We start from the raw sequence: 26,139 nt of genomic DNA, 5'->3' as shown, positions 1-26,139 counted from the left end.
CAGAAATCATGTGTCTATTTGTGTGTGGGCCTATGTAGGTGTGGGCCTGAAGTAGGATGTTCTTTTTGGGTCTTCGCTTGGAAGGCATTTGACCAGAATGGATTTCTATCAGGGGCATGCAGCTGTACCAGTTGATTCCTGGCATGACCTGCTTGGGAAGCCTAGAAATCATGAAGTGGGTATACATGAGGATGAGAAGGCCAGGGAAAGGAAAGATTAGCCCTTGTGGAAGCCTAGAGGAAAAGAAAAAAAATGCTAACAGGCCACATTTGTTTTGAGGACAGGTAGGAGCAGAACTGAGGATATGGTATGGAACTGGCAGGGAAGTCTCAGGCCTGATTTCTAACTTCCTTGATGTTTAAGGAAGCAGATGCTGCCACCACTGCTGTCCCTCAGAGAAGAGCAGCCCAGCAGACGGTGGGGCTTGGTATGTATTTTAGGGAGCCTGTCTAGTTTACAAAGATGTCTCTTGCATTTGTCCTGGAACATCCTATGTTCCCATGCATATCTGCATTATGTGATACCATTCCTTTCTACTTTCATGGCCACAGTGCATTGAACCAGGGGAGGCCACCTGCCTTTAGATGGACTCATAACATTCTCTTGCCCTGCTCTTCAGAATTGAGACTTAAATTGAGTTTTAGTCTCCATGTTCATGTTCCTGGAATAGAAAAATGTGAACTCAGGAAACTGTGAGGCAGGTTGTATTTCCCATAAGGATGGCAGGTATATGATCTGTAGGGAAAGAGAAAGGATGAAGCAGATACTCAGAGAGAAAAACAAAGACGAAAGACAAAGAGTACTTCTGGTTATCTAGTTCCAAGATACAGACCTTTTTATAGCCTGAATGAGTCTGAGTCCTTGGCTTGTGTGACATACTCTCAAGTTTGATTATTTTTCTGCTTTTCCCTATGTTAAAATGTCTTATTCTCTGTTGCTTGCAACAAAAAGTGGTAGCATCATCAGTTCAATTTTGAGGCAGCTCACGTACCTGTACCACTGATCCCTCTTTAAAGGATTATTCCATTGGATTTAGGCAATGTATTTCATTAAAATTCATGTCTTCCAATTAGGTAAAGGTACTATGGATACTAATACAGCATTTCATACAGTTCAGCCCAGGTGTACAGACTGCAAAAGACTTTTGATTGTGTACAGAATCTCCCAGGTACATTTCTATAAAGTTGGTAACAATGTCTGTTAGGCAGAGCCTCAAATTTGAAAATCGATGAGTTTAAAAAGCTCTTGTATCACACTACTGCTTCTACCAATACTTTTAGTTGGTCCCCAATGTGCTGTATTAAAGGGCAGGCTTAATTGATGTGCATCCAAGCTCTGCTCTGAGAGTTATAGCCACTGTGAAGGTTCAGCTTAATTGTCAACTTTATTGGTTTGGGAGCCTCTTAGGGGATTAGTAAAGCACATTTTTGGATGTATCTGGTGGTTCCTGGCTTCCTCTCTGGAACTATTCCCTTGCTCGGCTTTCTGGTCACCATGAACAAAGCAGGTTTGCTCCACCATGCCCTTCCATCATGATGTTTCTGAGTTGGAACCAGTCAACTATTGACTGAATCCCTGAAACCATGAGCCAAGTTAAAATCCTCCTCATTAAAATTGTATATGTTGGGTATTGTGTCCTAGTGATGGGAAAGCTGACTAATACAGCCACCCTGTAAGTCAATTTGGTGAGGGAAGCTCTCAGCTATATGTTCAGGATGGGATAGCCCATGTATTCCCTTTCTAGGATGAAACTTTCAAGGCAAATATCTTTTTTTTTTTGCCTTGATAAAACAGTATTTTTTTGTCCTAATGCTTTTTCCTTCTCACTGACTCATCATATATTTTCTCCCATCCACCAAGACTTTTAGTGGCCTTACGAAAAGAAGGGCAACTCAGAAAGTCCGAGAAACCCTAGTACACTGCCTTAGTTAATCTGTGCTGATAAAGCACCAGTTTAAACAATCCAACTCTCAGGTTTTCACAGCCACTGTCTTGTGGTTTGATGTCAGGTAGCCTCTATTTGGAGGCTCTGGCTACATTTGCCTTTCACCTGAACTGAGCTATCCAGACTTTTACTGGAGGAGTCCTAATGAGGGATTGACAGAAAAATGGGGCTAGGGTGGGAAGAACAGAATTTAAAATATGAAAATTTCCTCTGCATTACACATGTGTAAAGAATAAAATAGAAGGGAGCCTGATCGAATCTCTCAATCAGGGCATATTTTGTGTTCATCCATTAGCTGAGGTTATTTTCTAGACACCTTTAGAGTCATAACCGTCTTTTTCTGGGCTGAACTTGAAGCTCATCACAATGTGATTGAGATTGCGAGAGGGCTCCTATTGTAAGAGATTAGATTGTAAGAGCTGTCTCAGAAACTGAATTCCTACCAATACACATGTGTCATTATTCCTTGAAGGACCTAGGACCATGACTCTGTTCTCTGAAACCAAGACTAGCAGACTGTAAACATTTAAACACAGGTTAAGGTGGCTCAAAACTCAGCTGGAGGAAATTACCTACCCCAACCCAGAAGATAATACCAGCGCAGGCGTTGTTCCTCAGTGAACACGGCCACCACAATGAGTGTATGAAGATAGATCCCTTCACAGAGCATCCAGAAATAATTACAGCCCATCATGTACTGGTGGAAGAAGTGCAAAATCTTGCAGCTGATCTGTTAGGAAGAAATGAAGATATTCAGTGGAAGACACAGGTAAACAATACGGCACTGAACAGAGAGTAAAATAAATATGAGCCAAGGAATCTGCATTCATTAAAGGGAAGTTTCTCAAGCATCTGCCAACATGTGCCACCCTCTTTATCCACAAACCAAAGCCATAATGTATAGATCACAAGTAATTTATGTAAATAACCATATAGGCTAATGGAAGCCAACCTCTCAAAGGGTTCTTTCACCATTACATTCCGAGGACTTATCTATACTAGACTGGTTCATTTTCCTGCAATGTGTCTGAGACTCATTTAGAAAACATAATTGAGGATTTGTCACATGACTTCCATGTCCTTTTTTTCCCTATGGTCCTTGAGACATCAAACCAGACACAGACCCTACCAGAGTAGTAAACCAGTTGATAAACTTGTTCCGTATGATTCAGGAGCCTATGCTGAGTTTAGTGGATGTGTATGTTTTTGTTTCCATACAGAGTCCAAGTATTTAAACTCTCTCTGCACAAAGAGATTAGGATGGCATTCTTGCTTGCTACTCAATGCAGATTTAGAAGCCATACTTCTGGAGAATCAAATTAAATGCAGAGTGTTGTCTGTATAGAAATAATAATTGTTTAAACTACATAATAGTACCCTAAATTGTCCCTCAATCACTCAGGGCTAGGGTTTCTTAACTGACACCATTGATATTTTGGACCAGATAAATTTTATTTAATTATGGGAGGTTGCTCTGTGCATTGTTGGAAGTTTAGTTTTCTGGCCTCTATCCATCAGATGCCAGCAGCACCCTCCCCTCTGCAGTCATGACAATGAAAAAACGTCTCCAAATGTTACCAAATGTTGCAAAATGGGTTACAAAATGGATTGCAAAATGTCCCTGGATGGGAACCCCTACCCACGGTTGTTTAGCTTTGCTTAATTCCCAGCAACCAAGACTACCACCACAGCAATAGCAATAAGAAAACTGAGCATTGAAAACTGCAGGCAAACCATCCCTACCGCTGCTCCCGGCCCCTGTCCCACCTCTCCCAGCTCAGAGGAGGTAATCCGTGCAGGCGCCAACAGCACCCCGCCGCCCAGTCGAAATGAGAAAACACGTAAATAAGTCTCAAAACCAGACTTCCAGATCACCTACAGCAACCCCAAAGGGAAATGAGATGGAACACTCTGATACTCAACCACCTGGAGACACTGAACTGGCAACAAAAGGGGATCTGGAATAAAGGAAATCAGAAATAATTTCTCAGATAACAGGAGAAATTGTGCCCCTAGTGCAAGACATGATTCATAAATCTAGAGAGGAGCTGAGGAACATGCTGGAATCCCAGCATAGGAAACAAATGGAATCCAGAAAACAGTAGGCAAAGCCAGTGGTTATTTGTATTGTTACTATTTTACCAAATGTTCTTTTATACATTAGATTGCCTGTCCTTTTTATGTTTTTGTTTTTTAAATTATGTATTTTTATTAGTACATGTTTATAGTATATAATGCTTACATTTATTGTGAGGAGTTTGCACACGTGCACGACACATCTTAATTCTTTTTTTGTCCCTTTCCTTTCCCTCTCTCTAACTCACCTTCTCATCTGAAAAAGTTCATTTTTGTATTTTTCTTCAATTCTCGCTAGACTTCAGGCCTTCTTTTTATAAAGCAGGGTAGCCACAGCGTGACTTTCAGTCACCACACCTTTCCATTTAATACATAGAGCACTAATTCACTTACCAGGAGTCTGACATGCTAAACCTATACATACTCTTGTAGAATCCACCTCTGTTTCTGACCAATATATATATGAACTTCCTAATTGGGGTTATTTGATTTAATATTATATTAGATTTATATTTGCTCAGCAAGTACTTGCTATATCAACAAGCCAAGCCAAACATATTGGTAAAATGAGACATTCAGTCAATACTCTGGATTCATTTTGAAGACTACTCTTATCTGGAGACCTTACTCTTGGATTCAGAGTTCCAAGTAGATGCTTTGGTGGTTTCCTCTTGTGGAGGAAGAGGTAAGAGGATGAAGATCATGGCCCTGTGCCTAAGTCATCCAGAGCAGCTTTGATTTCATATTTTACACAGCCATTTCTCATTATTCCCAGTAACTGTTCTCTGTTCAGACTTTGTGAAAAGTAAATTAACAAATACTAAGCCACTGCTCCTAGAGAAAACACAAGGTTAGGGTTCTGTGAGCCTCTCATCCAAGAATTTCATTAAACACTCAATACACCTTGTTTAATATATATATTATTGATTCATTCACATTGAATACAATAACTTCTACAGGAAGGAAACTTATCTGACATACACATTTTCTCTGTAAGGTACATCACAATTTCCTGTTTTTATTTAAAACAAATTTGACAAAAGAGAATTAAAAATAAAAGCCACATGTTTCTTAAAGGATCACCTCTGTCAGTTTTATTAAATGCATACTCCATTATTTAAGATCTTTGGGTTTTTAAAATGGTGGCTAAGTTTCATGGAGAAACTGCTTGCATTTTTGTGTTCAATCCTAGGCCACATTTTATGGCTGCAAAGATAAAGTTCAATGGTTGCAATCAAATGAGTCACATTCTGGTGGGGAGACAGATGCAGAAACAGTATAAGCATGCAAAATGACCTCTAAAAATGTTAATTTTTATAACCAACTTTAAGACTGTTCAATTTTTTTCTCAAGTACATAGAGAAGCCTGACATTTATGTCAGAAGAGAATAAATGAATCAAACTTCTGGGGTTTGTGATATTAACATTAAATAACCTACTTGGATCTTTAGACAGTTAATGAGGGAACTAGCAGATTGTGCCAAAGTCAAACACATTAGTGAATACTGTCAAAGATTCTGCTCATCTTCCACCTTTTGCATTTTGGTATGTGCGTGTGGGGGTCTACAACACGAGTAAAAGAGGTGGCTGACCTGGCTGATTTATGTTTACTTTTCAGATTCATACGACAATATTGAATCAAAATGAAGAGCCTCTAAAGACTATCTGTCTCTAGAGTAATTGGGGTCAAACAAGTGTTTGGAAACTTATGACAAAATCACATCACTCACTGTAGAAATATATTAATAAATAACTCAAAAAATTAAAAAAATAGTTTGAAATGGTATAAATAGTTCTAACTCCATAATGCTTTCCACTGAATCAAAACTTCCAATTTATTTCTGCCAAGTCTTGTTTTGAAATAGAATTAAACTTGAGTTGCATGTTTGAATGATCTCTAGTGTTTCAATATGGTTATTTACATTTCCCAGAATTTTCTGAAAATGTTTTCTCATCATTTCGCTTTGGCACAAGAAGAGTGTAAAGTTACATTTACTTGAGCAAGGAAAGAAGAATCAATAAGTCAATCTCTAAATATTTTTATTTATGGAAAAGACATTTAAAAAGACCCCAAATAGCAAAAAATATGTGGTTTAAATTTGCTAGCTTAATTTTTAATTAAATTTTATTTAATATATGTCTAGATTCCACATTGAGTGGACATGCAATTGCTGCTGTGTGTCTGATTAATCTTTATGTTTCTGCTCACTCCTCTGTCTCCACCCTCAGGATTTAAATCCGATAACACTTATGTATAAGGTAGCAGTAGATGCTTCAGTCTAAATGAATATTCCTTTAGGTGGTTTTTATAATAGTTTTCAACAAAAGTATTTTTACTTCTACAGCAACATTTCATCAAATGTCCAAACAAAAACTATATATCCTGGATCTGACTAAAATTCCATGGTTCTTCTTCCTGAATAGCACTGATATTAACATTAAATAACCTACTTGATCTGTAGACAATTAATGAGTGGAGTAGCAGATTCTGCCAAAGTTGAACACATTAATGAACACCGTCAAACATCCTGCAGATATCTGCAAAGATCAGTACATATCTGAAGGGATCAAGATGCTGACATCAATAGAAAATTTAGACTCTAACCATGACTGCAGACTTGAGGGAATCTTGAATCTTAGTCACGTTTTTCTAAGTTTCCACAAGGTTATCTTAAGAAGGTGGTAGTCTGCTAAACCCAGCTATTCATCCTCTCCATGGTAGAACAGCGCTTTGCCTTTCCAGAGTGCTCTTCAACCCTGACATACATATACACCCTTGGATGTGCAAAAACTTTCCAAGAGGCACATTGATACTTACGTGCCATTCATTCAATTTTCTAGTGTTTTTTAGGGTATCTTTTTCCATTTGTCCTTTCCCTTTGCAATGAAAAAGCACAGGTTTCCAAATTTTACTATGATTTCTAAAACATCACGTGTAAACAACTTTCAATGTCAAAGAGACCATTTAATAGATTATTTTGAGGGGAAAACTTTTATTGATTAATAAGGTTTTTCTAAATCTAACTTTGATTTTTTTTTTGTTTTTCTCAGACACATAAATCTGTGAAAGTAAATAAATCTGATATGGGATGTTTTGATTTGTTGGAATGTTCTGAAATTAGAGTATTGCCAGGGAGAATTATGGCAATTTTCACTTAATAACCTCAATTCTTTATGTGAGAATTCCTTGTGCTTGAGGTAAAAGCTAATGAGAATAAAGAAAATCTTTTTATGTCTTCCATTAAATTTGGGATATTTTTGGCATTTATTTCTTCAAGTTTTTTCAAGTCATTCCTTACTTTCTTTTCAGGGCATTCCAAATATTTTATTTTTGAGAACGGTCCCACAAATCATAAGACTGCTCATTCTCTAACTCCAATGTTTTATTGCCACCTTCAAATTAGATAATTTCTTATTGATTTAGCTTGAGTTTTGTTCACTTTTTCCTTTGTCATCTCCTCTCTGCTATTAAGCCAATCTTGTGTGATTTATTTTTAAATTTCAGCTGTACTACATTTTCTGTTCTAAAATTTTCAAGTAATTCTGTTTTAGTTAATTTTACTTTTTGGCTAAGATTTCCTATCTTTTCATTCATTTACAACTTTCATGATAGTTAAAATAGTTACTTTCAAACTTCAGTCTCCTCATTTTAACATTTGGGTCAACTCAGGGTCTGTCTCAATTGTTTTTTCTCTTGAAAATGGGTCATGTTTTTGAAAAGTTTTGTATATCTGGTTATTTTGAATTGCGTGTTTTTTTTTTCTGGTGCCGGAGATAGAACTTGGGTTCTTGCAATTGCACAGCAGGCGGCAAAACCACTCAGCTAAATCCCCAGCCCTTGAATTGTGTTTTGAATACTGTAAATTTAATGTTATATTCTTTTTAAGGGTTTATATTTTTATTTGGTTGTTTTAGTATGCACTTAGCTTGGCTAAATACAAAGTGTAAATTCTCTGTGATGTTGGTAGCTGAAACCTCAGTTTAGTTATCTTAGACTTAACTATGCTCTTTGATTCTTTTACACACACTTGGTTATGAATTATATAAACATCGAACACCTCTATATATCAGATTTGAGGGTCTATCTCCTATTCTTTTCTTTCTGAGATTTATTCCCTTCACTTTTAGGGCCATAGATGCCCTAATCTGTGAGAGACTTTCCTGGAGAGAAGCTACTCAGCCATCAATTCTTTTAAATCAATTTTAGACAATGAACCACTCTAATATACACTCTAACATTATGTGAGAATTATCTTGGCTGGGAAATCATACATTAAACTTGAAAACAATTTTCTTCATAAAGCTGGAGAATCACTTATTGGTTTTGATGTAGGAGTAGTGAAGAAGAATAATTTATCAGGGTAGAATACCTCATTCTATCAGTGAGTCTTGGTATTATTCTCCCCACAATGCCCCTCTAATCCACCATATACTTTCATTCCCCATCTACTTTTTCCCCATAGGCTCCTGAAATAGAGAATTCCGGTCTAGTTTTATCTTCCTTTGATATCTCATTTCAAAAACTCTGGCGTCTTGTCCACCTGCCTCGTTTCTGTTCTATCTTGCACCAGTTTCCCTGAGGTTGGGCAGAAGGAGTCCAGTTTCTACTCTGGGCTTTAATAATCTGGTGCCTCAGTTTTGCATTAACTAAAAGTAGCAAGCTTATTAGGTTAAAAATATATGGAATGGTAGCACCAAGTGCTAGTCATGTTGTAAACATTAGCTTCTTTTCTTTTTTCTCACATATACTATGAGGATGCTTAATGCATGTGGGAGAATCTACTTCATTCTTTCTTACTATAAGAAAGCTTTCTGTTCATTTCTCTGGCTTTCTGAAGCTCTCACACCCATTCTCCCAGGAAATCAGCTGCCCAGGGAACTGCCATATCCCTCAACATCTGCTTACAGGCTGCACTAAAGGTTCTTGGCAACAGAGGAGCTGTGAGGCAGATCAGGGCTGATTGGTGGTGGCTAGGGAGCAGCCTGTTCACTGTGGCTGGCAGAGTGTCTAGGCATGTATGCCCTTAAAACACCCTATGAAAGTGAAAACATCCAGCAAACCTAACTAATGAGACTGTGAAGAGCAATAAATGGAGCAGTGCATCTCCTGCAAAGCCAAGTACAGGGACCTAGGGACCTAGGAACCTGGCCATAAGGTGAGGGTTAACACAATGTTATGGCTGTGGAAATTTTACAAAGCTTTCTGCTTCTTTGGGAGTCCAGGACAATTCCTTTGGAACTAAACAGGACAGTTATTGCTATTTTCATTTGATTGGTAAGGTTATACAGCTTCTGTAATTTAGGGGCAAACTCAGCCTGAATTTAGACTATATCAAAAGATCATTTACCAAGATCTCACAAATGTTAAGAGTCCCTTTTTACAGCAACACCTCGAGGCATGAGTTATGGATGTGAGTGCTCCCAAAGAGAGTTGGGAGCAAGTCTCCTTCAGAATTTACATTTCATAATTTTAGCACCACTCCCAGGTCAGTATGGTTGGTTATTCAATGACCAAAGTGTCATTTCCTGGCCTACTCCTTAAAGGCAGTAAGTTTCTCAGGGTTTCTACCCTTAGTGACAAATGACAACTCAAAGATTTGATTGTTCTCTGCTGACAGATGCTTAGTGAACTTCTATATCTGTTTCAAACTCAGGAGGATCAGCTTTACTAATTAATTGGTATGTGCATGTCTAATTATGGACAGTCATTACTGTGGAATGGCTGAACTCATTTGTTTAAGAATACATCTTTTTGGGAAATAAATAAGACCATTAAGGTACCATGTGGGGTAGAAGAGGGTGGCCCTGTGTGACAGGTCTATGTTTGAAGCTCATCTCTAAGTTGTCACCATATGTGGAGCTCTTGCCTTCACCGAACCTCAATGCTCCAGCTTAAAAATGATGATAATATCTGCTCTTCAGTGGTGTCTTATGAGGAGTAAACTGAATGAGATAAATCTTATTTAAATCAGTTGACATTAAAATAGAAAACTCATCAAGGCAAACCCATTTATTCTTCATGTAACATAGGACGTTGCCTCCAATAATAGATGTCATGGTTTTAAAAGATGAATTATAATGTCTTTCTGGATATATTCATACTGCAAAAGTTATTAATACTGTCATCCCATTAGAAGCCAAATTAAGCTGCTTTCCCATGCTATGCCACTGCCATGCAGGATGCATGCTCTGGGCAGATTTCACGCATTTTTGTCATTGGGTTGGCAGAACTGTCAAATGCCAGTTTTGAAAGATGAGGCTATCTACAGAAGCTTGGGTAACAGTTAAGCAGAGAAACAAAAAAATGAAAATATTCCCTGTCCATTCTCTGTGTGCTAGACTTCTCCTATTTGGGCTTCCAGTTGTACTTCCCACCCCATTCCCACTGCCCTGTGGCCACAGAGCTAGATCTATAGGGGTCTACCAGGGCTTCCTGGCCCTGGGTTTCTGGTTAAGTTAATGGGGACCCTCAGCAGAGACCAAAAATCAGAGTGAATGGACGAGGGGTATTTATTTCCTCCTTCCCTTTTTTGAGGCTGCTACAACCTAGCTGTGTCTGAGGCAGAAGTCCTGAGTCTCGGAGGGTCAGCCCTTACCATACCGCTTCTCGGTCTTTGAGCTCCTTTCTGTTTTCCTCCACTCGTCTAGTGACCATTCATACATTTGTGTCAGGATGAAACATACAGATTTTTCAGAGGAAAACTGATCAAATATTGACACCTTTATTTGCAATGAAATAAGCAGTTACATCATGAAGCTTTTTTGAATGGAGCAATGAAAATTCAGGCTATTCATCAATAAAGAAAAGGTTCATTGTTAAAATTAGGGAAGACAGGCTTGAAAAGGAGAGGCAGAGAAGCATTTTATCTCTATTTTTAGCCTTATTTTTAATTTAACTTTTACTTTATTGCTCTTGTCTTCATCTATTTATTTTCTATTTACTTATTTATTAGCACGTTTGTAGTGCATAATGATCACACTCTTATGAGAAGTTGGTAAATGTACATAACACATCTTAATTCTTTTTAAAAACCCTCTCCACACCATCCCCTCCATCTCTGCTCCCCTTCCCATATGCAAAAGTCATTTCATCTATTTTTGAGATAAAACAATTTACTGAGGGCAAAAAGATTACTAAATAATACACAGTATGATTCTACATTATTTTAACACTGAATTGATAAAATTTCCATAGAGCAAGTGGTTACTTGGTATTATGGCACCAAAATAATCTGATACTTTTAAAATCCATCTGATAGATTTGAAAATCTAACCAACCAGCTTGGTGTTGCTAAGCCCTCATCAACTCAGAATAAAAGATTCATCACGGCAAGGCTGAGAAAAGAAGAAAACCTAAAAGTAAGAAGATGCAGGACTGAGTCCCTACTCCCCACTTCACCAATTACACAATTCAGGGCAGGTCACTTTGTCCTTTTATCCTCAGCTTTCTGGTCTGTGAAATGCGGAGTCAGAGTGATATAACCTAAATCCCTTTTAGTTTTGTTTTTTGGCAGTTGGTAGTAGCAGGGCCCTGATATCAATGAACCAGAAATGCCACTGGGTACTCCTTCTCCTCCTTCTCCCCTGCCAGCTCATTCCATCCATCCAGCAGTTGGCCAATGATTCCTGGACTTGGTGGCACAGGAGAAACACCACAACACATGCCTCGCTTCCACCCCGCAGCTACTGCCCTCTACCGTCATGTCAGCAGCTATCTAGCCTTCACAAAATTCTCCCTGTTGATTCTGAAGTGTGGCCAGATTTGGAAACCATTGTGAACAATGTTATCTTGGAGATAAAGAGAGAGATCGAAAACAAATGGGAATTATTGTGAGTGACTCTCAGGACAATTGTGGTAAAAGTCTAGTGCAGTTTGCACTAATGGAACTAAACGATTCAGATCTCCTTTTCTCTGTAATACTTGCTTGTTATGATGGTGCATGCGGGCATGAGCATTATGAGTGTATGTCCTATTGTTCCTAAATTCTTTGGCATTCTCTTATATTAGTGTACATCTTTTTTAAATCTTGAAGACATAGAGTATGATAATATTTATGTGGCTCATTTAAGTAAATGCACAGCTGTTCCTAGCTGAAGTGATTGGCTCAAGCCTAGCCTGGCACCAGAATAGTGAAGGATCAACCTCTAGGACTACCATAAAACAGTAGGGCAAACTGGGTCCCTGGGCAGTACTGTCTTAGTTTATTTTCTTCTTCTCAGGAAGTGCTCAATACATTTCCCTAGATGCTAATAAAGTATTGGTTGTTTATTAAAAAATCCTGATGGTTTGACAGAAGATTTGTATTTGCTTATGATTCAATTATTCTCAATCTTGACTATCACATGTAACAATTACCTCTCAGAACTACCTGTCTCAGTGGGAAACTCAACTGTAGTATAAACATGATTACACATGTAAATTTGCTGCTTCAGTTGAACATTAACACCATGTTCACCATTTACAGGTATCGCATTCTTTAAAATAAAATGAAGAGCAAAACCCTGCAGCACATACCGGGTCCCTGCGCACCAGCTCTCCATTGGGCACTACCTCAACCAGGTGGATGATGATAATCATAGAGTTCAGAATGTAAGTAAGGAACATATTCTTGTGCAGTGTCACCCGCTGGCAGCCAAGACTCCTGGAAAGAAAAATGGCATTAAAGCATTACCTGGTGCCAAAACATTGAGGTACTGTTAGCCACAGATGAGAGAACATGCAGAAAGAAGTGAGCTGGACCCCCATCTTTAAGAGTAATTGCTATTTTTCTGCCTATTTTACTAAACAGCTTTAAAAAGAATTATCCAGTCTTAGCACATATTTTGGTCCTCAGAGTTGTTTCCAGAAGGGTAAGTGACAAAATCATTTTAATTATAACAAATGTTGTATAATTAATTAAGATAAAAGTTCTTAGAGGAGAAACCATTCAAGTTTGGAGTATGCTTCAGATAAAAAGCATGTTCACTGCTGCAGCCAGACAGAAAATAGATGGGGCAAGGGAGCATGAAGTCAGAACCTAAGATTTGTGTGACTGGATACAGGACCTGGGTCTGAGAGTCATGATAGGCACAGGCTTCCACTCTCCTGACAGCCTTCTCTTCCACCGTTTCTTAAACATCTTCTTGCAGCCAATACCCCAAGTGGAATCCTCGCTCTAGCTGTTCCTTTCCATATTCTCCTACAAGTGGAGCTCAGACATCAGATAGGCTAGGTCCTAAAAAGGCTCAGTTTCACTTATTATGAGGCATACTGCACACTGGATTCCCTGAAACCTATCTCAGTGGTCACATCCCACCTTTTGATTGCTAAGCAATTTGTTGGATTTTTAATTCTTTTCTCTTCTGCTCCATAAACTTGTACATATATGTTAATGTGAATATTTGCATAAAAATTAGTTTGGATGTTATTTTCACTTTTTAGATTCAATGAAGAAAGTCTACAACATTGGCTATAACAAAAGTGGAATGACAGATGTGGACAAATGAATGTCCTTTATTTACCATAATCAGATCCAGTGAAAAAAGGTTAATGTAATATATTTGCTATGGGAAAGCTTACAACATGCAATTAATGAGGCCAGTGATTCATTATAGTAACTGCTCCTGAAACATCTTCATGGAATAAAGTTAGAATCCAGGAATTCTGAAAAGAAAACTTTGTGGGGGGGAAGAGATTTGAGAATGGTCTGGGTACATTCCCAACTCAAAGGCAAATGACTTGTCAATTATTGGTTGTAAAAATGTGAATTTAAGTAATAAGGGCTTCTGTGAGAGTATATTTTGCTGATTGCCACTATATATCTCAGTGTTTCAAGAAGCACAAACATTAGTAAATAAATAAAATCTTAGAATTTTTAACTTATTAACCAGGGACAGAATGCAGGACTTTATATCCAGGAGGCAGCGAAGAGTAAAGGCAGGGCATGGTGAAGAATTTACACACACACACACACACACACACACACACACACATACACACACACACTACTAGAGACTACTTTTTTTTACTAGCAGAGAACTCTGTGAAATAAATAACATTTAGTTGGTTTTATAATAGTGTTAAAGGCAGTGTGCAAGTTTAAAGCTTTAAAAAGAAAAACATGTTGAAGTGAAAAATCACACCCATATATACTTATAAACTCTTCCATCTTGGAAGTTCTGCCTTTGGCACTGTTGAACCTGTGATGCGCCACCTTCCCTACAGTCACAGTGACATTTTATAATCCCTCTCACTGGGGTAAGTATCTATGGCTTCATTATAGGACTCAGCCTGGCTTAGGCCACTGACAATGGACATTACCCAGACTAGAATATGAACGAAGGTGTCGGACAGCACTGCTCTTCTGGTGCCTTGTGTTTTCTTGTGATTGAGTGGAATTTAATAATCTGCAGATGCACATCAGCCTAAAGGACTTCATTAGTGTCATTCTCCAGGGTAAGCCAGAACTAGCCTCAGTAAAATGTACTTTCTCTACCTCCAGTTTACTCTTGCCCTTGCTTTCTCACTTTATTTTTCTTTTTAATGCTTATCTCCCCTGACATAGTGTATATTTCCCTATTACCTATTATTTTCTTGTTTTTTCCCACTAGGAAAGAAGTGCTAAAGGGATTTGTTTGAGGTACCTAGAAAACTGTCTGATTTATCATAGGGCTTACTACTTGTTTTTAAAAAATATAAGCCAGGTGTAGTGATGCACACTTGTAAGCCCAGTGCTTGGGAGGCTGGGGCAGGAGGATCGCCATGAGTGTGAGGCCAGCTTGGTCTACATGGCAAGTTCAAGGCCTGCTTAAACTGCATAGCATAATTAGACACTGTCTCAAAAAACAAAACCAAAATTTAAAAATATATGAGAACAATATTCTTTGAGCTGTGACCACTAAAATTTTTTCAATGCCTCAAAAAATAACATTAAATGCTAGGCGGTGTCATATCTTATACTTGGTATCATATTGAATTTTGCTAAATTCTTAGGTATTAACTACTAATGAACATTATTCTGTTTTTCAACACTAGCTAAAATGTACACAATATATTTCACATATGTATGTATAGTGTTATACATATATAAAAACATACACACTTTTCCTTGAAACCTAGAGAAAGTGATGGTTGAAACCCGAACTGCTACCCTTCAAAGTAAGGATTAACTAATATATAAGTTTGTGTTGCTTAAAAGAAGAAGCAAGATACATCATGTACAGGTACAAATCCCCTATGATGAATGTTATCATTGTGTATATCTAAAATGTACCAAAAAGTAAATTTACCTGAAAAAATTTCAAATATAATTTCTGCTTATTTAGTTTTCAAAATTTTAGTGTTACACTTACCTGATGACAATTATGCATATTTTTTGAAGTGATTTAAAGGCACTTCAAATTTATCAAAATTAAGTCAGATCTTCTGATAAATGCTAAGGACAAACAGATAGCTTCTGACTTCAAGGACTTTAATACTATAGAGTTATTTGTTTACTTTTACTGTGATTATGCTAACTCTTCTGGAGGAGAGGCAGGGATGCTAGAGAGGCTGAACTGAACTGAACTTAAAAAATATCAATGCAAATATTCTGTTGCTTGAATGAACATGAGATGATAACATTTTCCTGTCAGATCTGAAATCTTTAAAGTAGAAATAACACAAGTCTGACATTAGTTATACTATAGTCCCTTGATAAAAAAAGCATTTAGATGGACATTGCTTCTTATCTGAGTGATATGGGATCATAAGTACACGGATTCTCCAACAGTGAGAAGGTAAGACAAAATAATCTACCCCTGTCTTGGGCCAATCTAGGTGTCATTCAAATATGAGGAAGAGATAATGTTTTACTTGAGAATGTATCTCAAAATGCCATCTATTAAGACTAAAGAAAAATTCATTTTTGTGGCTGTAGTTTTGTTGTATAAATTTTTCATACTGAAGAATTTGTTTCAATTTATCAACATCCCATGTGTATGTATGTGTACTTTTTGGTTCTTGTTATGGTGTTGGAAGGAATTTAATATTGACCCTTGATTGTGTAAATCAGTATGATGTCACAGGTGAGAAATAGCAGTATTCACTCCTACATAAGGCTGTAAAAATAGTCATGTTCAAAACAAACAAAGAAAGTAGCAAATAAACAAGTGAAAGTTGTTCTGAGTTTACTGGCAGATGGGAAAATATGTTAGAAATTGTTCCTATAAGTATCAAAGCTCAAGTCACATTATCTAGGGTAACTTAAATTTTTGTTTACCTAGTTACCATATTTTTTTTCACAGTGGAATGGGAACAGAAGGAAAGAGCAGGAATGATATAAAATAAATTACAACACCTAAACAATTAAAAGCCTTGTAATGTAATTTATATATATGTAGATATATATATTTCATTTATATATATGTGGGAATACATAATTAGGAGATCAACAATCATGTTTCTGCTCAGGTTTCACATAAATGATGCCATTTAAGTACATGCATCATGAAAATTTCTATTGTGAAGTGCACTAGAGATCTTAAGCATGATGTTTAAAAATTCCTGGGAAAATTTTTCTAGTTAAAAGATAAATTTCAATGATAAATCAGAATTACTTTCTACTTGTACAATCACTTCATATTTCTGGCATGCATCAGAAGAGCCAGAATAGAATTTAATTGTAAGAAAATGTTATTGCAATTTTTGGCTTGGGTATTTTTAAGTAATGAATGAGAACAGGTATGAAAAATTACTCCTGACTTCTTTTGTGTTTAACTATTTTGCATCTTAGCATTGGTGTTCTACATATCTTATTTTTATCTTGTTGTGGCTGACACGAGAGACAGAAGAATCAGTTTAATGTCTCATCATTAAATGCATATTATAAATCAGTGAGACTTGTTTTTCTTCCCCGATTTAAGTTTCTGCTTAGTGGGTTCTTGGAATTGAAAGATAGTAGAATGAAGTCAGTGGCCCCTCCTTGATCTGCCTGACATTATATCAAGGGTTGGGCCAAATTATTTTGTTTTGGGATTAGTTGGAGTTAAGAAATATTTTAACTTGTCCTTGTGCTGCACTTTTAAACACGCATCTTCTGTGGCTTAACATAGTAATTATAGTTCCAAGAACATTTTTATTTCCTTTGCTGGTTTGACTCTTCTGTTTTATCACTTATTTAAGTGACTGGAGAAATAAAGAACTAAGAAATTCTTCCTTGACATTTGTCTTAAAATTCTGACTACATTTTTTAGTCGCATGATTAAAATTTGGGAGATTTTCTTCTTTCAATATTCCTATAGTTATATTTTTTTAAAAAACTTGATAAAAGTAGGCTTTTAGCAGAAGACTTTCTAGTCAAAGTTGGGTGAGTTATGATGATGTATTTATTCACCGTGGTAAGGAACCATTGAAAAATGAGCAGACATTCCAAAGTTAATCATGTTATGTGATTGCACTGCTGTGTACTAATCACTGTAATTGAAAATACTCTTCTAATTCTAGTAATTAATACATTGTGTCTTGTTGCTTTATCAGTCTTTCTTCTGTTAAATCATTTATGGAAGGAGCTCATTATCTGTTGACTTGTGTTATTATTTGCTATTCAGATAAAAATTTACTTTTCAGTTATATTGCTTAGTCAATATAAAACAATAATAAAGAAAAGATTTTAAAATGATTGAGGTAAAACTGTAGTTTTGTGGATGGGTATCGAGGTCGTTATTCTTCCTTGGTTTAATTTCTTTAGTATTGCTATGGTACTATTTTAACAAAAACTCATATTAAGAATTTATTAGTATTTATATAAAGCACTATCTATGTACATATAACATCTTTTCCGTGTGGAGGATTATTTGGAATCTGAGCCTAGGAGAGAGCTTTTCTTCATTTGTATCACACCACTACAACCAATAATAATGATGATGGTAGCAATAATGATACCAAACACTTATATTTCACTTATGTGTCAGACATTAATCTTGGTACTAGATCCTATCTAATTTATTTTGATTTCTAACATATTTGCTGAGCTGTGATGTACTTATAAGGAATGTACATGTAGTGTACTTTGAACCTACATTTGTGAGTAAGCCTCAGAAAGTCAGTTTAAGGCTATGTTGTGCTTTATTTTCACCAAGGGTTGCTGTGCTGAAAGTGTACATAACAGTTTCTAATTTGAATGTTCAGTTATTTGAAAAGCTCCTGTTTTTGTTCACTTAATGAAGACAAGATAACAAAGTATTTAAGGTATTCCATGCGTTTTTTCTTATTGTTTTATCTAGTATAATTGTTCTCACATAAAACCTAAAGAAAAATATACTTTGGATTAGGTTTTGCAGAGATGGGTTGTGATATGCTTGATTATTCCTTATTCTTACATTGGCTAGCATGTCTTCAAATGTTATTCTTCAGAGCTTTAGCTGAGAGGCCCTATCAGATGGTGGTCATCAGACCATTTTCATAGGTTAGATCACCTATGTTGGCTCTAGAGCTCCTTGACCTTTGTTAGAGCAATGGCAATAGAAATCTTTGATAAGGTAGTCTTTTCATGGACAAAATAAACAGCCCCTTTATCTGTTGGGAATTGTATAGAGTTTTATATCAGATAATTAGCTAGAGAGATATTAATCAGATATTTAGCTCCCACCCTATTCATACAAAACAGAGTAGGTATCATGATTTTTCCTAGTCAGTCTCATTTTCTATAATACTGAGGACAGTATAGAAATCCAAGAGGAAGGATATACCATGCTAGAATAGAGGTTAGAATTCTCATAAAGAGGGTAATGTGGTGCCTCATGCCTTTGGTTTAAAAAGTCACACCAAATTTAGAAAATGTCTCAATATAATCATATGTTACTGTCTCACATGAATTATGAAATCATTCCTAAAGATACAGATTCAACATTTAAGATTTCTCATTACTGGGGCCAGGGATTTAGCTCAGAGGTTTTGCCCCCCGCTGTGCAAGCGCAAGGACCCAAGTTCGATCCCTGGTACTCAAAAAAAAAAAAAAAAAAAAAAGATTTCCCATTATTGTGAAATTGGCATCTATATTAGCTTAATTACCACTGAAATTATGTAGTCAAGTGTACAGACACAGCCTTAGAATAAAAACCTTCACAGGAACTGTATTCCTTACAGTGTTTTATATGATTACGCTTAACAATGGTATGTTTGCAAGGGCAAAGACTGACACTGCATAAAGAGCCATTGTCTTTCTTTAATTCTAGTCCAGTGAATGGAGGCCCAAGGTTAGACTCAGAACTTAATCTACCTTTCCCAGCCAAGCACTGTCATGTTTTTACCCACCCCATTTTCTCCTGGCTAACTCAACTTGTAATATAGCTCATAAGTAGGCAGGGCTCATTTCAATTTGTACTATGGGCTTCACATATTTACAGTGGGGGTAAAGAAGGTGGAGGATCCTCTCTGTTCAATACTTAATGGAACCATAGTCGTGGTAAATGGAACCTTTACCATAGTACTCCAGTGTCCTTATGGGCTCAGAAGACTGGTAACAAACCCACTTTGTTTTTCTTAGGGTTAACAAAAGTATTGCTAACTCAATTAATGTTTCTCACTACTTTATTCCTCCTAATGGTGCATATCTCTTATGATTTGAAAAAAAACGTTTCGCTGGCCCTGCTCTTCCAAATCTACCATTTATTTTAGGAACATAAAGAATCAAACAAAAAGCAGATGCTCCAGGTGTACTTACCTGAAAGACACAAAAATTCCCAGAGAAATCACCAAGGTGAAAATTGACATAGAGTGACCCACAATAGCCAAATAGTACAGAACATAAGCATTCTGGAACAACAAAAAAAAAGATGAATCAATGACAGATTCTATTTCTAAATATAATATAGATCAATAAATTATTTTTCCTCTTTCAAAATACAATTACAGCAGATATTTAAGAGAATGAAATTATTTTATCTTTATTCATTTTATATAAATAAATTGATCTATTTTCAAAGAATAAAGAAAATTTCTTGAGATCAGTTCAGTCTTACTCAAAAATATATTGCAGAAATGTTTTAAATGCATTCAAAATGTTTTCTATGATTTTTTTTTTACTTCTTGGAATAGATATAACATTTATGTACCTTGAGCATTTTGATTGTTGTCAACTGCCTTATGAAGGGTCTGAGATTGAAGCAGTAATTCTGCTAAAATGCTCTCAAAGAATGCAGAGCCCTTTACTTGGTTATGTGCATGATTACTGTCCTGAAACAAATATCCCCTTTCTTCATTCTAAGAATTTCAAAACGGATGATCCAACTTCTCCCGAATTGTGCCTATTGTACAATTTAAGCAAGCATTTATATATTGCTTAACATTTTCAATACCATTACTCTAACAGAACTTCTTACCTTATAGGTAATGATAATGAAACTGGAATAGTTGGTTCATAAATGGAGCTGTTAAAAACTTCAGATAATTTCCTTAGGAGCGATTTAGAAATTTTTTAAAGAAAATAGACACTCAACTCCTGTCTTTTCTCCCAGAAGTTCAATTTTTGAGTATTTTTGTACGAAAGCTTCATACAATTTAATTCTGTCTCTTTTTCTAAGAACATTTCCTATAAGTTAACTCATATTCTTTCTGATGCCTTCAAAACACCCCTTTTAAAATATTTGTCTTCTGAAAGAGTTGTCTAAAGGTGTAAGATTAAATCAGCAGCTCATAATTTAGTTGCCATCCTGTGTCATTCTCAAGACAGAAGTTTTATTGTTTTAAAATTAAATTTAAGGTTGATTTATTCCAATGTTGGTGGCAATATTTATATGAAGGATGTGTGGAAAGAATTTTAATCATATTAAGTGCCTAGAGTGGACCATTTCTTCTTAAATTTGTTTCTTTCTCAGGTGAGGCGAGGGTATGTGAGAAGGTCAAACACTGCAACATTGAGAATATGTATTTGGACTCACACTATTTATAACAATTCATGATTATAATGTATCATGATTATAATTTTTTCCCTTAAAATCATTATCAGCATTCATTCCAGAAACTCTTTATTCAGTGACATATCACTTCAAAGGGACTTTATTAAGTAAATACCTGTAGTTCTCCATTAGGGTGTGAACATGGCTGTGAGTCTCAGAGTGACTAAGCAATTTGTAAAGCAGTCTGGGCTTTGGTGTCTTCAACCTGTGCTTGTGACATGTATCCCACTAATCTACTGGTCTCTAAACTATTTATTAATCTTGATTTTGTTGTTTGTTTTGTTTCTAATAATAGAAAAATTTTATGTAGTGCTCCTAAAACTTTTCAAGAGCAAACAAAAGCATGGTGTGCTTTCAGCTTCCAACTCCATAATTAGAACACATGCCCATCTTGGAGGGACGTATTTCCTGTCGCAGCCCTGTATAGCTAAGCACTGACACTGATTCTTCCAGCTTCATAGGGAAAAGAGGCTGGTTGTAGACTTACTTTGATGCAACTGAAGAGAGAGCATCTGGTATTTTTCACCACTGGCTTAAACACATGTTTCTAAGCAGAGATGATATTCAAATTATTTAACACCCAGTAAGACACATATACTAACAAATGAGAACAGGCTCCCTCTGAAAATAATCTGAACAGACATATCTACATTAATAGGCTGATGAGAAGCTCCATTCTAGGGATTCCTTCAATACCGGATCCTGAAACTAAAGTTATATCTAACACAGGAGGACGGTAATTTTTAGCTTGTGACTTGTGGAAAAATCTGAAGTTTCTAAACTCTTCCCAGAGGACAGAAATGTTAGAGAGTCCCTCAAAATGTGGGAATCTCGGTCCAGGAATTTAGCTCAGTGGTGCTGTGCCTGCCTCACAAGTGCAAGGTCCTGAGTTCCATCCCTGATACTGGAAAAAAAAAATGTGGGAATCTCCACATCTGCTTTGTGAACATTGTTTTCTTTGCTATAAGTGGCTGATTCCATATGCTTATGGAAGTCCTCTCAACACTAAGTGCCAACCAAGAAGAGAAACATCATTTTCCCTAATGGAACTTCAATTGGGGATGTATCCTAGTGATAGAACACTTGCTTAGCATGTTTGGAGCCCTGGATTGGATCTCTAGCACCACCACCACAAAATAAAGCAAATCAAAGCAAAGCAAAACAAAACAAAAACCAAAACAACCTTTCTAATGCCATTTCATAGGGATCCTAGACATTACAGGTCACCATTTATCATTGATTTTCTTCCATAAAAAATACCTGTTGGATTCTTGGTAGCATATATTTTATAGTTATGCATCCATTTTCTTACACAAATGAAATTCTTATAAAATATTGAAATAGGAAATAGAACCCACCTGCAGCTTCTCAGGAGTAAAGGCATTGCACAAGGTATAGTTGGACCAGGTTCGATTGTTCTCAGGATGCTTAAACCAAACCCCCTTTTCATCACAGTACTTTGTAACCTTTTCTGTTAATGAAACATCAGAGTCATGACATTAATATCTCAAAGACCCAAAAGGAAAGCTAATAAGTGAAAGCTCAAAAACCATTCCAAAGTGCTAGTCACTTTAGAACCTGAATATAATAAATATCAGTCAATAGAGACCCCATGGATTATGTATTATACAAAGTGTTTTAATATGCATTGTGTCATTTTTATCTTCATCTGAGCCATTTGAAGCAGTTAGCGCCTTTTCCAATTTACAAACAGATTCTCAGGCTCTGTCCCTAGAGTATCAAAGTCTGTGGACCTGGAGAGGGGGCAGGACTTAGCATTTTTAAAAAGCATCATTAATTTTGGCATGGTGGTTCACAACTATAATCCTAGCATTCTGTAAGACTGAGGCTCATTGTGAAGGTTCTGGAAAAAAAAAACCACCTGTGAAGGTACCAGAAAAACAAAATAAAACACTATCCATCCATCCATATCACCAGATCCAAAGGGTATCAGGCATGAAAATTACTGTCCTAAACCACATTTTGATCATCAAGTGCTGTTAATCTTGAGTGTTTGACGCAAGTGGAAGGCCTTAAGTGCCTCCTGGTTAGATGTGTTTCACGCTCTGGCCTATTCCTTCACACTGTCATCTCCTTCTAAATTTCAGTACTGTAACTTATTATTTCACTATTTATCTGTCTTGACTAAGCACTTACTAAAATGAAACCTCTGACGTCTCGTTATAGTATTTGGTGTGCTATTAAGATGTAGCTTTTAGGTCAATAATTAAATCTTAAAAGAATTATGTTTCTTGAATATAGACATTTTTGAGATGTGTTTTTTTCTTTTGAAGTGAATTTATTCCTAAGCTGAGAGGCTTTCATCTAAAAACCTGGCTGAAAAAAAATGGATCTGTGCCTGGAAATCTCTATTTTGTTGATTTAAACCTTGCCTCTTGGTCAATATTTATAGCCACTTTGGTCCACTGGTCCTTTGCAGCTGGCCTCTCAGTTGCAGAATAGCCAATCAAGTTACCACTAATGTAGTTGTCAAATCAAGTGTTGTGGACTGGGAAGAGTCAATACAGGCTTGGAGGATTATCATCACATAGCATTTACTTAGGACTTTTAGGAATGCAGCTCTGAGTTAGGGCACTGCTCAGCTCTCTTTCTTTCTTCACATCCCAACTGTTCCATCAAAACGGAAATGCTCAGAAGTGGCTGAGCTTGCACTGATTTTCAAGGAGGTTCCCTGTAATCCGACCTCAATTATCCCTGCTTTACTTGGGTGGAATGTTGATTTCAGGGACAAATGAGACCTTCCCTTGAAGGAAGCACAAAAGGAGTCTTCCAAACATTGTCGCAAGGATGTACACGTTTCTGTGCTCTAACTGGGATTCCAGAGCCACTTACACATTCTCTGCTGGCTGTGGCTCACTATATCCTCGAGGAAAAAAGATTCTCACCCTTTCTTAGGGACTTAGGTGGTGCGTCTGCAGCTAATCCATTTAGCTTCAGCAAGTGGGCCTCTTTTATACAAAGACTTATACCCCCTTTTTAGTATCTTAATCCCATATTTATTTCAATGGGACAGATTTTCTGTCTAGTTTTTTGGAGCAGGACTCCTCTGGCCCTGGCACCCACAGTTCCTAGACGTGAGTTGCTACCACTTCCTACCCTCTGGGGGCATGCTTCCACATCTGTCCTATCCCATATAGTGTTTGCTTCCCCTGGCACAGCTGCTTAGTGCACTGGCTTGAGCTTCCCTGGTCCTAGCCACTTTCTTATCTGGACTTTCCTCATTGTTTACTAATTTCTTCTTGGCTTACATTTAATTACAAACAGAACTTTAAAAAATCTTGATGCCCACGCTGCATCCCAAACCCATTAAATCAGAATCTTTGGGTGATCTCATTCTTCAGGATTTAAAAAAAAAGTTTCCCAGCTTCTTGGGCAAGTGGTGAATCACTCACTCACTGCTATAATCTGCCTGATCCCATTCTTCATCCCATCTGTCTGCTTACTCTTGATCAAGGACAACACCTCCTACCCACATACTTCTAAATTGTTTCTGAGCACTAACTACAGAGCACTTCCAGTTCCAGACCAACAGCCTGTATGAGTATCTGACATCCTAAGACACATGACCTCAGCACTTCAATTACTCATTGTTTTTGGAACCTAATGCCTAGACCTTCATCCTGCTTGATCATACCAACCTAATTTCTAACCACACCAGTGTAGCAAGATGGAGGCCCAAGGAAATCATGTCTCCTCCCTTAACAGTTCTGAAAGAATTTAAATTTGCACAGGTTTATATGATGACTAAGAAACAATGGTCCTCAGATGGCTTTCTACACTGTTGTGCTTGATTATTTAAAGAGAGGTAAAGGCTGAGGAGATTTGATTAACTTGCAGGTTTTTTTTAGCTTGCAGTTTTGTATTGAATATTGTAAGCATAAAATGAGATCAAATATATGAAAATATTTTGAAAGTAAAAGATGATATTCATTGAAAAGCCTTCCTATGTGAGTTTTATAACTAAAGCGACTTAAATGTTATTCATTTACTTAACAGACATTTATCAGTTATTCTTGTCCCTAGGAGAGAGCTGGATGTTGATATGATTTATTTTTGTAAAATTTGTCTTACTTACTGAATTTATTTGATACTTTGCTATTAGAATAGAAATTTGGTGTTTACAGTAACTGTCTTCTGATTTATTTTTCCTTAAACCTGACAGCGTCGTATAATTTTTAAGGTTATTTAAAGTTTCCACTGTGCATGTCATTCTAGCTCAGTGTACACAAACTCTAGATCAAGAGTTTGCATGTTACCAAATGGGTGACAACTGAAAACAATATAAGAACCCCATATTTAAAACTATCGACTGTTTTAGAAAAACTAATTTATAAACCAGAATGTATTACTAACACAGACAACTAACTAGTAATATGACCTAAAAATGAGGACGTGCTACAACGGGTAGTATAATTATATAGGTACATTTTATATCTGATTTTGTTTTCAGATCCATCATAACAAAAATATAAAATGAAAAAAATTCTCTACCTGTTGGATCAAAGTCTGGAAAGTAATCCGGGCAGAGCTGAATGGAGAGCACTCCAGCTGGAGCATCATCCCAGCACATCCATCCGTCCCAAGTGCGGTTGCAATAGGGTTCTGGTCATTAGAAAGAAATTAATATTGAATCCATATGGTTTTAATGAAAGGAGAAGACTGATCCCAAGACATCTTAAGTGTAGCCAAAGTCATTTATTCTGAAAATAAAGTTTGAAATAGCTTTAGCATATGTGTTAACCAGTTATCTCACTGGAGGACAGGGAGGGTTCTAGTTTTCTTTTTTAAGAGGTTCCAAAGCTGAGCTTATCAAGACAAGTAGCTCCAAGGATTGCATTTTACTCTCTCCCTTTGTTTAATTGTATGCCAGGTAAATCCTAGGCAGATGTTGGTTGTTAAATCAAATGGGTTTTGAGGTATGTTGATAAGTTTTACTTCTTGAAACTTTATCCTTCTTTAAAATATCTAACTAGGAAATTGAATTTAGATTAGTAGGTCTTGCAGATGTTGTCAGGTATACATATATATACATATATATATATATTTCTCCATCATTATCAGCATTAAGGATTCAAAAAACAATTCAGTAAGAAAGTATTACTTGACAAAATTCATGACATCAATTAATTCTTCAAACTTTTGAAATAAATTTCAGTAATGGAGGTATTCACAAAGAATATATT

At 36.6% G+C, this 26,139-nt stretch overlaps 1 protein-coding gene across 1 annotated transcript in view; it reads right to left on the bottom strand.

Annotated features, from left to right (window-relative positions):
* Calcr (calcitonin receptor) overlaps window positions 1-26,139 on the bottom strand; it is a 124,570-nt gene that overhangs the window by 13,734 nt on the left and 84,697 nt on the right. The window contains exons 5-9 of the mRNA XM_004862684.4: window positions 25,448-25,558; window positions 22,294-22,406; window positions 19,702-19,793; window positions 12,537-12,663; window positions 2,522-2,675 (exon numbers count right to left, since the gene is read on the bottom strand). Of these exons, the coding sequence (XP_004862741.1) occupies window positions 2,522-2,675; window positions 12,537-12,663; window positions 19,702-19,793; window positions 22,294-22,406; window positions 25,448-25,558 (597 nt within the window). The remainder of the gene's footprint in view (window positions 1-2,521; window positions 2,676-12,536; window positions 12,664-19,701; window positions 19,794-22,293; window positions 22,407-25,447; window positions 25,559-26,139) is intronic.

The sequence above is a fragment of the Heterocephalus glaber genome, unplaced genomic scaffold (genome assembly GCF_053883595.1).
Source record: "Heterocephalus glaber isolate CG9 unplaced genomic scaffold, H.glaber_assembly_v1.0 deba00000546, whole genome shotgun sequence".
NCBI classification, from domain to species: Eukaryota; Metazoa; Chordata; class Mammalia; order Rodentia; family Bathyergidae; genus Heterocephalus; species Heterocephalus glaber.
Note: the sequence above shows the minus strand (reverse complement) of the source record. Positions and strands in the feature narration are given on the sequence as shown.